We start from the raw sequence: 15,559 nt of genomic DNA on the forward strand, positions 1-15,559 counted from the left end.
TTTACCACAATAAAAAATTACCCCAAGAAAAAAGTCATACCCCTTCAACAGAGAAAAGTTTTAGGCTTACACCAGGGTTTCTTAACGGTGGCTGACATTTTGTGCAGGATAATTCTTTGTTGTGGGGAACTGTCCTGTGCAGGGATGTTTAGCAGCATCCCTGGCTTTGATGTGATGACAGGACCACCTCCCTAGGTACTCCAGAAATTGCAAAATGTCCCAGGGAGGAGGGGGCACATTCTTCCCCAGCAGAGAACCACTGGCCTGTACTCACTTGTTGACCCTGAGAACGTCGTCTGAAACTTTGCTCTGTCTCGTCCTTCAGCTGGGCCCACAGTCTCCCGTGGACATGGGAATTGTATTGGTTTCATCACATGCCATATGGATGGATACTGTTCAAATAAAGTTACCATGTGAATGTAGTTTCTCCCATGTTGTGTCCAGTAGAATGATAGAAGCTTCTGGAGAAGTCACTTCAGCATGAAGCTTTATAATTTTTTAAATTTTTTTAATTTTTTTGAGATGGAGTCTTGCTATCTCCCAGGCTGGAGTGCAGTGGCGCAATCTCGGCTCACTGCAACCTCTGCCTCCCAGGTTCAAGTGATTCTCATGCCTCAGCCTCCAGAGTAGCTGGGACTACAGGCACGTGCCACCACGTCCAGCTAGTTTTTGTGTTTTTGTAGAGACAGGGTTTCACTGTGTTGCCCAGGCTGGTCTCAAACTCCTGAGCTCAAGTGGTCCACCCGCCTCGGCCTCCTGAAGTGCTGAGATTACAGGCGTGAGCCACTGTGCCCCGCCTCTTTCTCCATGTTTTGACTAAGGCTATCTCCATCCATCTTCTCTCTTGCCTGGAAATGTGGTGGAATCAAATAAAACAAGTTCGACAATGGTTTAACAAAATTCTTTAATAAAATTTATAAAAATGCATCTTTGAGAATACTTTTCTCAGCTTGTTTTCCTTTTCCACCCCTAAATATACAATGATCAGCACCCACACACGTACACACTCAAAACTACAGTGACATTCTCTACACAGAACTATATTCGATACAGCTTGAACTTTAGAAAAATCAAGACAATTCCAAAAAGTGATTGCAGGGTTGATTTTTTTCTCCCAAACCCTTGAGAAACAGTAAAGCTATTTCAATAAAAGTCTTTTCTTTGATTGTCAAAAAGTCGCAATTCACATTTAAATAAAAAGAGCTCCAAATCAAGATCCTCTCCACCCCCCCACCCCTCGATTAACCCCCTTTAGGGCCACATTTTCTTCTTGCTCCTAAGAAAAATGTTTAGAATTTCGAATATTCTCAGTTTTCTATGCACATTTGGAATTGGACAAATGTGTTCAGATCAGCCAGCATTTTCTGTAGACATCATCAAAAGCAGGCACTTGGGGATTCTGGGCTTTGAGTACAAACCACAGATCCTGTGTCAGGAACACATGTTGAGACTCCTCCATTCCTTCCAGAATTTTCAGAGATGAGGTAGACCCACCTCAATCATCCTCAGCATCAGTTTGCTAAATTGCCAGGCTCAGTGAGAAGCTCTCCTGCCATCTCCAAGCCCACTTTTCCTAGTTCCACTCTGTCTTTGGCTGCAGCATTTTAGGCACTATTCTAAGTCCTGGAGTATGTCACTCTTGTTTCAGAGCTAAATAAACATTAACGAACACACTTACTCAGAACAAGTCACTGGATAGATGACCACTGCAAGTTACATACTCAGGAGATGAAAGAGGGAAGCCATTAAAAGTCTTCAGAGTAGACAATACCTCGTCAAGATGTGGCCAGATGAAGACATGAGCTGCTTACCCTAAAAGGGCCCAATAATTTCCGCACCGAAGAACTATCTTGGGCAAAGCAACTGAATTCAGGAGTGAGAGTAGATATTAAAACATGGAGGCCGGGCACAGCAGCTCATGCCCGCAATCCCAGCACTTCGGGAGGCCAAGGCAGGAGGATTGCTTGAGGCCAGGAGTTTAAGACTAACATGGCAATATAGCAAGACCCCATCTGTTCAAAAAAATAAAAAGGAAGCTGATGGGAGAATTGCTTGAGCCCCAGAGTTCGAGGTTACAGTGAGCTATGATCACATCACTGCATCCCAGGCCTGGGTGACGGATCGAAACTGTCTCTTAAAAAATGGCAGGGAGTCGGGGAGCTGGGCAGATGCAGTGTCTCATGCCTGTAATCCCAACACTCTGGGAGGCCAAGATGGGAGGATCACTTGAGCCCAAGAGTTTAAGACCAGCCTGGGTAACATAGGGAGACCCTGTCTCAAATATTTAAAAAATTAGTCATGCATAGTGGCACATGCCTGTGGTGCCAGCTACCTGGGAGGCTGAGGTGCAAGGATTGCTTAAGCCTGGGAGGACAAGGCTTCTGTGAGTTGTGATTGCACCACTGCACTCCAGCCTGGCCGACAGAATGAGACCCTGTCTTAAAAAAAAAAAAAAAAAAAAAAAAAAAAAAGGGCAGGGGGACAAACCATTGTAGCAATGAGCAGGAGCATACACATTAAAAAAAAAATTATATACACAGAAAAACAGAACTAGAGTAGCTGACTTCTCCCCTTTTTTAAAAAAGTGAGACAAAATTCGAAAAAATCTGCAAGGTGCTAGGTGAACCTTCTGATGCTAAAGTTGTTCTTCTGTAATATTAAAATTTGGGTATCTTGTGGACATCACCACCATGTAAAGCGTGGTGGGGAAAAAAAAAACCTTCAAGGAATAAGTCAAAACTTTTCTAACACACATCGATTACAGCTATAAAGTGGAAAGACTATAAAGCTATACTAACTGCATCACTGACCAGTCTCTTTTTTTCCCAGAAACTCATCTCAAGGGAAGGGAGCTGAAAAACCACCAGCAACATGATCTCTGCATTTCCCAGCACAGAGGTCTAGGGTCCACCTCTCTCGAGTCCCCTAGTCATCCTCGCCGCCTCCGTACATGTCTGCCAGCTTCTTGAAGCGATTGCCCCATTCATTCAAGTAATCATAGTCCTGGTCTTTGTCTGACTCTGAAGAGTTCAGGGAGCTCAGACTAGCAGCTTCGGAACCGCTTCCTTCATAGTCAAACACGAGCAGAGAATCATAAGGCGGGGCCGTGGGGTCACTATCAGCTGCCTTCAGATTCTAAAGAAGAAAAGGGGACAACAGGACCTTTTAGTGAAAGGGAAGGACACACCTGTCACCCGGGGCAAGAAGTCTCGCAACATGTAAGGTATGACAATGCACCCAGACTGGCACACCACGGAGCAGTGAATACCAGCAAGGTACATTTATACACACTGGCATGGAAAGATGCACAGGATACGTTGTTGATGGAAAGAGAAAGTAAAATGGTAAGTTATATGTAGGCAGGAGAGATGCAAGCACCAACCAGTCAGGATGGAGTCCCCACAAATCAGGGTGGGGCTTCCACACCACCAGCTGGATGGACAGAGCTGGAAACTTTGCATACTGGTGCATTCAGGCTGCATTTCCACCCAGAAAGGGCTGGAAGGATGAATGCCAAATGCTTAACAGTTAAATCTGGGGAGTGGGGGTGTGGGAACTAAGGAAGGACTTGTATTGTTTTCTTTTTCTTTTTCTTTTTTGGAGACAGAGTTTCACTCTTGTCACCCAGGCTGGAGTGCAATGGCGTGATTTTGGCTCACTGCAACTTTCGCCTCCCAGGTTCAAGCGATTCTCCTGCCTCAGCCTCCCAACTATAGGCATGTGCCATCAAGTCCAGCTAATATTCATATTTTTAGTAGAGACGGGGTTTCACCATGTTGGCCAGGCTGGTCTCCAACTCCTGACCTCAGGCAATCCACCTGCCTCAGCCTCCCAAAGTGCTGGGATCACAGACGTGAGCCACTGCGCCCAGCCTTTTTTTTCTTTATATATTTTCATTTTATGAAATAAATAAAGTATATTTATTTATTTTGAGATGGAGTCTCAGAGTTTTTTTTGTTTTTTTTTTTTTTTTTTTTTTGAGACAGAGTCTCGCTCTGTCACCCAGGCTGGAGTGCAGTGGCCAGATCTCGGCTCACTGCAAGCTCCGCCTCCCGGGTTCACGCCATTCTCCTGCCTCAGCCTCCGGAGTAGCTGGGACTACAGGCGCCCGCCACCTCGCCCGGCTAGTTTTTTGTATTTTTTAGTAGAGACGGGGTTTCGCCGTGTTAGCTAGGATGGAAGTCTCAGAGTTTTGCTCTGTCACCCAGGCTGGAGTGCAATGGCATGATCTCAGCTTACAGCAACCTCCATCTCCCGACTTTAAGCGATTCTCCTGCCTCAGCGTCCTGAGTAGCTGGGATTACAGGTGTGTACCCCCACACCATAATTTATATTTTTAAAATAGCAAGCATACTTAAAAAAAAAGAAAACTTTTAGGTTTGGGAGTACATGTGAAGGTCTGTTATATAGGTAACAAATGGTAAACTCATGTCATGGGGGTTTGTTGTACAGATTATTTCGTCACCCAGGTATTAAGCCCAGTACCCAATAGTTATCTTTTCTGCTCCTCTCCCTCCTCCTATGCTCCTCCCTCAAGCAGACTCTAGTGTCTGCTGTTCTCTTCTTTGTGTCCATGAGTTCTCATCATTCAGCTCCTACATATAAGTGAGAACACGTGGTATTTGATTTTCTGTTCCTGCATTAGTTTGCTAAGGATAATGGCCTCCAGCTCCACCCGTGCTCCTGCAAAAGACATGATCTTGTTCTTTTTTAGCATATTATTTTTATAGTTTAAATAAAAACTACAAATACAAGTGATGACTTGCAAATGAGTGTGAATGGAGGAAAGGCCTGAATCCAGATGTATCTAAAAGGGGTCCGTAGCCATGCGCGGTGGCTCACACCTGTAATCCCAGCACTTTGGGAGGCCGAGGCAGGCAGATCACCTGCAGTCAGGAGTTTGAGACCAGACTGGCCAATATGATGAAACCCTGTCTATACTAAAAATACAAAAATCAGCCGGGCATGGTACGGGCATGGTAGCAGTGCCTGTAATCCCAGCTACTTGGGAGGCTGAGGCAGGAGAATTGCTTGAATCTGGCAGGCAGAGGTTGCAGTGAGCCAAGATCATGCCATTGCACTCCAGCCTGGGCGACATTTCAAAAAATGAAAATAAATAAATAAAAGGGGTGGCTAAACTGGTTTCTTCCTGTTTCTTGTTTTCTCCAGTGGCCAAAATGAATGTGGCTTGGTCACTTCTAACACTGCAGTACCTCATAGTCCTCAGTGACACCTCCTGTAGGAATATAAGGCAAACACAGACCTCACCATGAAGACTCACCAAGGGTCACTGGACCATCAGAAAGCCCAGAAAATCATTCCAGTAACCGAGCAAGTTATTAGAGAATATAGCTTAAGGAAACAGATCCTGCCAGACTATGTCTTTACTGGGTTCTTTCTCATCTTATCCTAAGCTAATTAATTTAATGCCTTGTTATTCTCCCTTGCAGACAGATACAACCTTCTGATAGTTCTGGCCAATAACTGGTTGGACAACTCCCTTGTTAAATAAGAAGACAGTTCACTAGAAGAAAGACTTTTGCCCTCTGCTTTGCTCTTCATACTTTTTTCCTGACTGGAATACAGACCTAAGGTTTGGAAGCGTGGCAGCCATCTTGTGATCATGAGGCAACAAGCCTGAGAACAAGGGTCTCCATGCTAAGATAATGGAGCAGAAACATGGAACGGCCTGATGCACCAGCCTAGACTGCTCACCCCAGCTTTCTATTTGTACAAGGTAAATCTGTTTCAGCATCTTGTATTTAGAGCTGAATGCATTTCTGACATATACAATACAGATTCTATTTTTCTAGTCCTCAGGTAGGCTTGTGATATACATTTATCATTATATCCCAACCAGCAGCGGGAGGCAAGGGAAGTAAATCCCATTAGTGAAACTAAAATGAAATTTACTTAGAATCTTCCTAGTTTCATTTCTAGATCTACTAAATCCTTTCAGGCAATTCTTGGTTTTGCCACATGGACTTTGCAATTTGAAGCACTATTAGATCCAAAATTCAGATGAGACACAGAAGAAGAGACAGGCTGCTGAGTACGGTGGCTCGCACCTGTAATCCCGGCACTTTCGGAGGCCGAGGTGGGTGGATCACCTGAGGCCAGGAGTTAGAGACCAGCCTGACCAACATGGAGAAACCTGTTTCTACTAAAACTACAAAATTAGCCGGGTGTGGTGGTGCAGGCCTGTAATCTCAGCTACTTGGGAGGCTGAGGGAGGAGAATTGCTTGAACCCAGGTGGAGGCTGCAGTGAGCCGACATTGCGCCACATTGCACTCAGCCTAGGCAACAGAGCGAAACTCTGTCTCAAAAAAAAAAAAAAAAGGAAAAAGGAAAAACAGGGTTCAGGGCTCAGGCAAGCTGAAAACATAGTAAAGGAAAGAATCTAAAGACTCTTTTTGTCATTTTTGACACAACTCCTTTCTGGGCTTAGAGATGAGCAATGCTTTGGCTTTCCATGTGGATTACTTACTTCATCAATAAAATTTCCAATTTCATCAGGATTGGCAGGGCGGGGAAGGTACCGGGGGACACTCAGGAGGGTTGGTGCAACGTCGTTACGAGTCACTTCAGGCCGAGCGTCCAGGCCCCTGTGCAACTGGCTCAAGTCAAAGTCCTTTGGAGAAAAAGGATGAAGTACAATGAAGAGTAAGAAACAGTCATACACACAGGGCTATGTTCAGTTCATAGATTATGGCTGGATGATGCCTTCACTGCCAGCTGTATAATCTTTACCTGTTTAATGCAAAATGACAGTTTTCAAGCTAAAAGTCTCCCAAATAACACTGGGAAAAAACATAGCCCAAAGGATTGTGAGTAGCATGTGTGAATCCAGATATAGGCTGTGTGCCTTACTAATTTTCACAGGACATGATGATTAGATCACTGTTTGGCAAATATTTACTCCCTCCCAACCCCAGCCTGTAAGAAGAGTATACATCCATCAATTTGGGGCTTTGTTGTGTGACTTGCTTAGCCAATGGGACTGTAACATGTGACACAGGCAAAGGTCTGAAAGGCACCAGCTTCTGGTACAAAGATGAGACTTGTATGGAACAGACCTGGACACGATTCGCAGATGAGAGCCATTCAGCTAAACTCTACCTAAATCTGCTGAGCCCCAGCCATCCTACAGATTCTCATGAGCTGAGACCAGCAGTTGCCCCAGCTGCCCCACAATACATGAGAAAGACACGCATGTTGTGTGCTGCTGGGATTCTGGGATTGGTTGCTCTATTGCTCACTGATACAATATATATGGTATGCCCCAACTAGACTTAGAAGTCCTGAAATCTAGAACAATATTTTTCTCTGTACAACCACCTCCCTATGTTGGAGCTCAGTAAATGGTGCCTCACTCTATGACCTCAGTCAAAAGCAGGACTCTGTAATAGACCCCCATGGTTCCCTTTCTATAATAGTAGTAGACTCTCCAAGACCCTGAACAGTTCCCTGGACAACTCCAGGGTAAGATGTTAAGATCATCTCCAAAATCAGGAAATATAGGACTAAAGGTATAACATTGACAAAAAGGAGTTTGGTCTAGCTGAAAACTCAAGAGAAACAAAGCAGACCAGTTGTTCTATGTCAAAGATAATCTGGCTCAAGTTCATGTCTGGAGAATGGCAATGAGGAGTGCAGGCTCTAAGACAGACCATTTGGCTGTGTCGCTTCCTGGCTGTGTCGCTTCCTAGCTGTGTGACCTTAGACAAGTTACTGAGCTTCTCTGTGCCTCAGTTCGCTCATTGAGGTGCAGAACAGTATGCGATCAATAAATGTTAGCTGTGTTGGTGATGATGTGATGATGATGATGATGGTCAATGACAATGTCTAGTTTCTTGGGTAAGGCCTTAAAAAGATAATATCCAAAGTGAGTCAGAGCTGTTTCAAATGCCTACCTCTTACTAATCATTGCTTCTTCCGAATAAAGAGATCACCATTGAGCTACCATGGTTTTAAAAACCCACCTGGTCCTCTTCTCCACCTCCTTCTTCATCATAGTAATAAACGTTGTCCCGGGTGTCATCCTCTGGGGGCAGTAAGGGCTCTTTGACCACCGCTCTCCTCCGAAGAAACAGCAAGAGCAGCAGAATCAGAACTGGGGTGGTGGGGGAGAGAGAGCAAGAGTGATGAGAACCAAAGATAAAGAAGGCCAGAAGCAGCATTATCACAGAGCACGCCTCATATCAGACAATGGGCAGTCAGCCAGCCACCAGCTGCCTTCAATACACTTGAAGATGTCAATCCATGTAACACTCACATCCCTGAAGTTGGTATGTACAGTACAACATAGTAGACAGTGATACATGAATTCAAGCATGGTCCCTAACTTTCAGATGGGTCTTAAACTCAATCACTGTCATTTTCCCAAATCTGGGGGAAAGTGTTCCAGGCAGAGGAAACAGTAAGGGCAGAGGTCCTGAGGCAGGAGCATGTTTGGTGTGATGGAGGGAAGGTGAGGAGGCCAGCATGGCTGTAGCAGGGTGCATGAGGGGAAGAGACATGGAGAAGAGCTCAGAGGGGCAAGCAGGGCGGGAGGGACATATAGGCCACTGCAAGGACCTTGGCTTTGATTCTGAGTTGGAGCCACTGAAGGTTTGTGAGCAGGGCTCCTAGGTCAGCCCAAATGTGACTGATACATAATCAGCTATGAGGAGAGGGACAGAGACTATAAAATTGCCTGGTATGTTCTTAGTTTCTCTTAAGATAGAATCATGTAAAGCAAGCTTTATAATCTATTTAACTTCCAAGGCTTAAGACAAGGGTTACATTTGATCTTGGGATTATTTCTAGGATATATACCACTAGCATTCAACTTAAAAAAAATTCTCTAAAGCAGCCAGAAAGAAAGCACTTAACTTTAAAAAAAAATTATATTATTCACTGTGAATGAAAAATAAAAAGATTCCGTGTGATTTCTATCTATGGGCATGTGTGCCCAAGTACCTATATACTGTACCCTATGAAGCATAATCTTTATGTATTTATGATTATTATTTTGAGACAGAGTCTTGCTCTGTTACCCAGGCTGGAGTGCAGTGGCGCAATCTCAGCTCACTGCAACCTCCACCTCCTGGGTTCAACTAATTCTCCTGCCGCAGCCTCCCAAGTAGGGGGGACTACAAGTGCCTGCCACCATGCCCAGCCAATTTTTGTATTTTTAGTAGAGACGGGGTTTCTTTTTTTTTTGAGACGGAGTGTCGCTCTGTCGCCCAGGCTGGAGTACAGTGGCCGGATCTCAGCTCACTGCAAGCTCTGCCTCCCGGGTTCACGCCATTCTCCGGCCTCAGCCTCCCGAGTAGCTGGGACTACAGGCGCCCGCCACCTCGCCCGGCTAGTTTTTTGTATTTCTTAATAGAGACGGGGTTTCACCGTGTTAGCCAGGATGGTCTCGATCTCCTGACCTCGTGATCCGCCCGTCTCGGCCTCCCAAAGTGCTGGGATTACAGGCTTGAGCCACCGCGCCCGGCCGAGACGGGGTTTCAACATGTTGCCCAGGCTGGTCTCAAACTCCTGACCTCAAGTGATCCACCCATCTGGGCCTCCCGAAGTGCTGAGATTACAGGCGTGAGCCACCATGCCTGGCCGAAGCATAATCTTTAAACAGGAGGTTGCATAAACTTGGGGAAAAGATTTCTCAGATGTACCCCAACTACCTATTTCTGAAATCAGAAAAATGCCAGAAACCTTATCCAGATAAACAATATAACTCCGTTGTCCATGATTCATCAACAAGAACAATGAAGTGGCTGCACAGGGAGACAGCACTGAACAAGACTATAGGAGCTACACAGTCCCCATCCATGCACAGCAAGAGGCAGCTTACCGTTTCCAAAAAGATGCCTCTTATCAGCTGTGCCAGAAGCCCAGTATCCCCAGGCTCTGAGAAAAAGCCTGGTACAGAGTAAGCAACCAAATATTGGTGGAAAACACGAAAAGCTTCAGATCTCCTGGTGTCTCTCGAGTAATTTTTTTTTTTTTAATAGAGATGAGGTCTTGCTATGTTGCCCAGGCTGATCTTGAAACCTAGGCTCAAGCAATCCTGCCACCTCAGCCTCCCAAAGTGTTGGGATTATAGACGTGAGCTACCACACCCAGCCTCTAGCACATTTTTGCCCTTAAGAAACAAGAATTGGCTGGTGGAGTGGCTCACACCTGTAATCCCAGCACTTTGGGAGGCCGAGATGGGAGGATCACTTGAGCTCAAGAGTTTGAGACCAGTGTGAGTAACATAGCGAGAACCTGTCTCTAATAAAGAAAGAAAAAAATAATCATAGAAGGTAAAAATACAAGAAATTGAACATCTGAATTCTGGCATTGCCTCTGTTTTAAATGTTGTTCTATGTGGGAATCCCCACCCCCAGTGTCTAAAAAAATACATACCCATAGCAAATTTAGGTAATCCTACTCTTAAAAAAATATTTCAAGTATAACTACAATCTTTAAGATTCCCTGATTGGGCGCAGTAGCTCATGTCTGTAATCCCAACACTTTGGGAGGCCAAGGCGGGAGGACTGGTTGAGACCAGGAGTTTGAGACCAGCCTGGGCAACATGAGGAAACACTGTTTCTGCAAAAAAATATAGAAAATCAGCTGGGTGTGGTGGCTCATGCCTGTGGTCCCAGCCACCCGGGGGGCTGAGGTGGGAGGATCCCCTGAAGTCAAGGCTGCAGTGAGATGAGATCTGAGATCACTCCACTGCACTCCAGCCGGCCCACAGAATGAGACCTTGCCTGAAAGAAGAGAGAAGAGAAGAGAAGAGAAGAGAAGAGAAGAGAAGAGAAGAGAAGAGAAGAGAAGAGAAATGATTCCCCTTAAAATGAATGTACTAGTCAGTAACCACTATCCCAAAAGCAGACCAGGCCACTCAAATGTAATTTGACTAGGAAGTAGGCAGGCAGGGCTTGTGTTACACTGCCCAAGACAATGATGAATTAATCTAATCTCATGGCACAGTAAAGCCATGTAAAGCCGGGCAGGATGAAAGTCCAGAAGGCTTGCTCAATTCTCAACAGCAGTATCCTTCTCTTCAACTTTGGGAGAACACTAGGAGGGGGCAGAAGCAAATGGGATGCCCAGCAAACATTTCTGGAAGATTGAAAGGCACCCTCTCCTGGAGTCCACTGAGGCAGCAGCAGCAGGATCAATGGCACCCATGCTCAATCTAAATGGAAAGCCCTAGATTCAGTCCCACTGCTCCCTCCAAAAATCTTTTTCCATTCCCACCAGCTTGGCCTGGTCTCTGTCCTCCTAGGAGTCTCCTCAAGCCTCTGCTGTGCTTTGCTAGGAGGGGAACCTTCCTGAATATCCATAGCCTGTTGGAATTCTACCAGCCCCTGTGGCCTAATTACTTATATCTTCCACAAAACTGTCCTTGAGACTCAATTAACAGCTTTTTCTGACTACGCTGACTGCAAACACATTCATGAACTGGACCACTCCTTGCAGTCACTAATTATTTATGATCTTTAAACATTTCTTTAAAAAGATATATTTTTCATTTTGTAGAGACAGGGTCTTGCTTTGTTGCCCAGACTGGTATCAAACTCCTGGCTTCAAGCAATCCTCCCACCTTGGTCTCCCAAAGTATGAGCCACCATACCTGGTCAAAGGTTTCTAATTGACTTGCTCTCATTTGCTTTGAGAATCATTCGCTTGCTCTTCTATCATTCATATGTTTAAAGCCCTACCAGAGTTCCGATGTAGTGCACTCCATATGGATACTTTGTCTTTTGATGCACATAATCTGTTTTCACAGCTAATGTATTCCTTTAATAGATTCAGTATTTTCTCTCTGCGTGTGAATGACAAAAGTATTTACCTTGACTGTAATAGCACCTGTGTCACCCCTAGGGCTCACTCCAAGTGGGCTCCAATGGAAACAGGCTTAAGGACTATGGCAGAAACTGTCAATTTTCCTCAGCATTCTTTTTCTCCTTTATCCTTTTAGTCACTGACACTCACTGCACATCCTGCACTCCACCCCTACTCCATGCCAATTTTCAATTGCAAGTAGAAACTTCCAGGCTCCCTTGCAGCTAGGTGTGGCTGTGTTTGGGCCAGTGGTATGTAAGTGGAGGTGATATATGCAACTTCTAGTCATTTGGCCTCCACTTCCTCTCTTATCCCCTTCCGCCATCTAGGATGGAATGTAGAGGTGGTGGTGGTGAGCTGGCTAGCTTAGAACATGCTGATGAGGGCAGCCCCCAAGGTCTTGCTACTCTGCTTATGGTCTAAGGAACTGCAACATCAGTACCCCCTGGGAGCTGGTTAGAAATGTAGAATCTGGCCGGGCGCGGTGGCTCAAGCCTGTAATCCCAGCACTTTGTGAGGCTGAGGCGGGTGGATCACCCGAAGTCGGGAGTCCGAGACCAGCCTAACCAACATGGAGAAACCCCATCTCTACTAAAAACACAAAATTAGCTGGGTGTGGTGGCACATGCCCATGGTCCCAGCTACTCAGGAGGCTGAAGCGGGAGAATTGCTTGAGCCCGTTAGGCGGAGGTTGCAGTGAGCTGAGAGATAGCGCCATTGCACTCCAGCCTCAGCAACAAGAACGAAACTCAGCCTCAAAAAAAAAAAAAAAAAAAAAAGAAATGCAGAATCTGTGGCCCTATGCCCGACCTCCTGGATCAGATTTCCCAGTTTACCAGAGGCCCGGATGATTTGTATGCACTCAAGCCTGGGATGCCTGACTTGAAGGATGAAAACAGAAGAAACCTGGGTCCCCTGTTGACTTCATGGCCTTCTCATCTTAGACCATTTACCTCTAAAATGTTCAGTAAGAGACAAACTTCTATTTTATGGAGGCTAGCATAACTTGGGAGTCTCTCTCCTATATCAGCTAATCTGTATCCTTATTCATATAAGAACAAAAATAACTTCCAGGAAATAAACCTCCTCCATTTTTTTAAGTCAAAGGCTGAATCACCTGCCAGCTGGACTTACTTAGCAAAGCAAGAATTCCTCCAAGAATCCCCAGAATGGCAGGAATTTGCATTCCTGCTTCGACAAGCGGTGCCTTCTTACAGATGCCGGCGGCCCCTTCACAGTCACACACGCTGACCTCTAAGGTGGTCACTTGGTCTTTCTTCTGGTTATCCATGAGTTTGAGATTGATTTTGTAGTCACCCACCTCTAAGGCTATCTTTGGCTTCAAAATGATAGATTCTTGGGCTGGAGAAAGCAATAAAAAGAAATGATGAGATCGGGGAGAAAAAAAAGCTCATTCCAGAATAAAATTGTTAGTGAACTAAAGGCACTTGAGTGCCTTGAGTGAAGAGAGCAGAGCTGCTTGGGTTTTATCTAGGTATGTACTTTTTTTTTTTTTTCTGTAAAAAGCTTTATTTCCATTTGGTCTAAGGCTTGGGAGAGGGTTCTAGGGTTGCTTAAAAAAAGCTGCCTAGTAGCTGGAGGGAGAGGCTCAGGCAGAGCGGGGCTCTTCAGATGTCACTGGGTTCGGTAGGCTCCTGATTGTGCCTGAGAGTGAACCTTTTCGCCCGGCCTGGCCTGGAGGCTGGCCAGCCTGCAGAGGTTGGTCAGGTGGTCACCTATCTTCTTGATGAGTTTCACTTCTTCATCTAGGAAGTGGCTCTCCAGGAAGTCACAGAGATGGTGGTCTGTGCAGGCGGAACCCAAAGCATGAAGATCCAAAAATGCCCAGTTCAGGTTCTTCTCCAGGGCCAGAGCGACTTCCATCGCGCCCAGGGTTTTACCCCATTCATCTTAACATGGCTTCTGGATGTCCTGGAAGACAGTGCGGCCGCCACACTGGTTTTGCATTTGCAAGGGACGCTTAGCGCCCTTGTGCTTCTCCTTGGCCAATTTGTGGAAGAACTGGCACACGCCTTCCAGATCCACATCATTGCGGTGGAAATAGAAGCCCAGAGAGAGGTAGGTGTAGGAAGCCCACAGATGCAAATTGACCAGGCAGTTGACAGCTGCCTCCACTTCGGTAGAATAGTGCTGACAAATCTGGGAGCTCATGATTGGCTGGCAAGAAGGAGCTAAGCACAAAAACGGTGTTGCTTGGTCCCAGGAGCAGGAGGTGGCAGAGAAGATGGTCCCAGAGGTTGCAAGTGGAGAGGGGAGTGGAGGGTGGCTAGAGGCTGGGAGAGGGAGCCCTGCTTGGGTTTTAGATTACTGGGTAGCATGCTACAATGTTAGATACCAGGAAAGGAAAAAGACCTCTGGAGCAAGGCCTCAAAGACAGAAGGGATAAGGAAGCAAGTACCAATGGAAGGGGTGACATCTGGAAGTTGAGAAGGGAAATTGAGAGGTGGGGATCTGGGGGAAGGGAAGCATGGCCATTGGAGCAAAGTTGTCAAAATAAAACTCAGGTACCCACTTGGGTCGTTGTACTCAATGGTCCAGTTGGCACTCGCCCCATGCGTTAGTTCTGCTGTGAAGGGAGATGTATTGGGAGGAAGGTCTGCATCAATGATGTTTATGACCTGAGGCTTTGGATTCCTCTCGCAGAAGAATAGATTTCGAGATTCTGGTATGGGGGCGTTGTCATTCACATCAGACAGGATCAGCAGAAGAGTCCCTGTTCCAGTAGCAACTGGAGAACCTAAGAGAAAATACAGAGGAAATGTAGCAGCTTGGCAACACTAATGAATCCCCACTGCCTTCCACCAGACCAAGTCCAGTTCTTGTCCTGGCTCTTCAGTGGTCCCCCATCAGCCCCCACTCCACCCCCAGAACCTCCTGTCCCACCAATCCCAAAGGACCTCCACTTCTCGGTGGGCAGGTCTCTGACTGTTTTATACAGACACGCTTATTCCCACCTTGATAACAATTATTCAAGTTATTCCTCACACCAAGGACACACTCCTCCTTCTTCACATATCATCATTCATTGAATTTTAGCTACTCCAAGAAGTCCTATTGCCTGCCTACTGTTTCCCTAGTTCTCCTTTTTCTACATTTTCATGCCATTTAAGGTCATTATCAAAGCATTGAGTCTTTTTATTTTACTTATTTTAATTTTAAGCCTGACTAGAAGCTTAAAATCAAAGGGGATGAGTTGGGTCTTTTTAAGTCTCTGCAAATTGGTTTTCAAAATAGATTGGGGAGTTCATATACTTTTTTTTTTTTTTTTTTTTGAGGCAGGGTCTCACTCTGTCACCTAGGCCAGAATGCAGTGGCATGAACACAGTTCACTGCAGCCTCTACCTCCTAGGCTTCATCTCCCACCTCTGCCTCCCTAGTAGCTGGGACTACAGGCGCATGCCACAATGCTTGGCTAGTTTTTAATTTTTTTTTTGTAGAGAGGGGGTCTTACCATGTTGCCTAGGGTGGTCTTTAACTCTTGGGCTCAAGTGATCCTCCCACCTTAGCCTCCCAAAGTGTTGAGATTATAGGCGTGAGCCACCGTGCCCAGCCCATCCACACTTCTGTTTGCGTTTCTTTTACATCTTGACACAACACCAAGCATATGGTAGTAAGAAAAATTGGTACCCAGGGAACTATCTTCAATATGAATATACGATAGGGATACAAAACAACAGAGGAATCCATCTCAAACCGATAGATAGATAT

The 15,559-nt window shown here is 45.6% G+C and overlaps 1 protein-coding gene and 1 pseudogene across 2 annotated transcripts in view; both read right to left on the minus strand.

The window, feature by feature from the left end:
* Positions 1-885: 885 nt before the first annotated feature.
* Positions 886-15,559, minus strand: part of CDH1 (cadherin 1) — a 100,121-nt gene continuing 85,447 nt past the window's right edge. For both annotated transcript variants that reach the window (XM_003917094.4, XM_017953497.3), the window contains 5 exons: positions 14,364-14,588; positions 12,965-13,192; positions 7,984-8,114; positions 6,489-6,632; positions 886-3,135 (listed from right to left, as the gene is read on the minus strand). In XM_003917094.4, the coding sequence (XP_003917143.2) occupies positions 2,926-3,135; positions 6,489-6,632; positions 7,984-8,114; positions 12,965-13,192; positions 14,364-14,588 (938 nt within the window). In that variant the 3' untranslated portion in view covers positions 886-2,925. The remainder of the gene's footprint in view (positions 3,136-6,488; positions 6,633-7,983; positions 8,115-12,964; positions 13,193-14,363; positions 14,589-15,559) is intronic.
* Positions 13,334-14,357, minus strand: LOC110742054 (annotated as a pseudogene).

Source organism: Papio anubis, chromosome 18, assembly GCF_008728515.1.
Source record: "Papio anubis isolate 15944 chromosome 18, Panubis1.0, whole genome shotgun sequence".
In the NCBI taxonomy this organism is placed as follows: domain Eukaryota; kingdom Metazoa; phylum Chordata; class Mammalia; order Primates; family Cercopithecidae; genus Papio; species Papio anubis.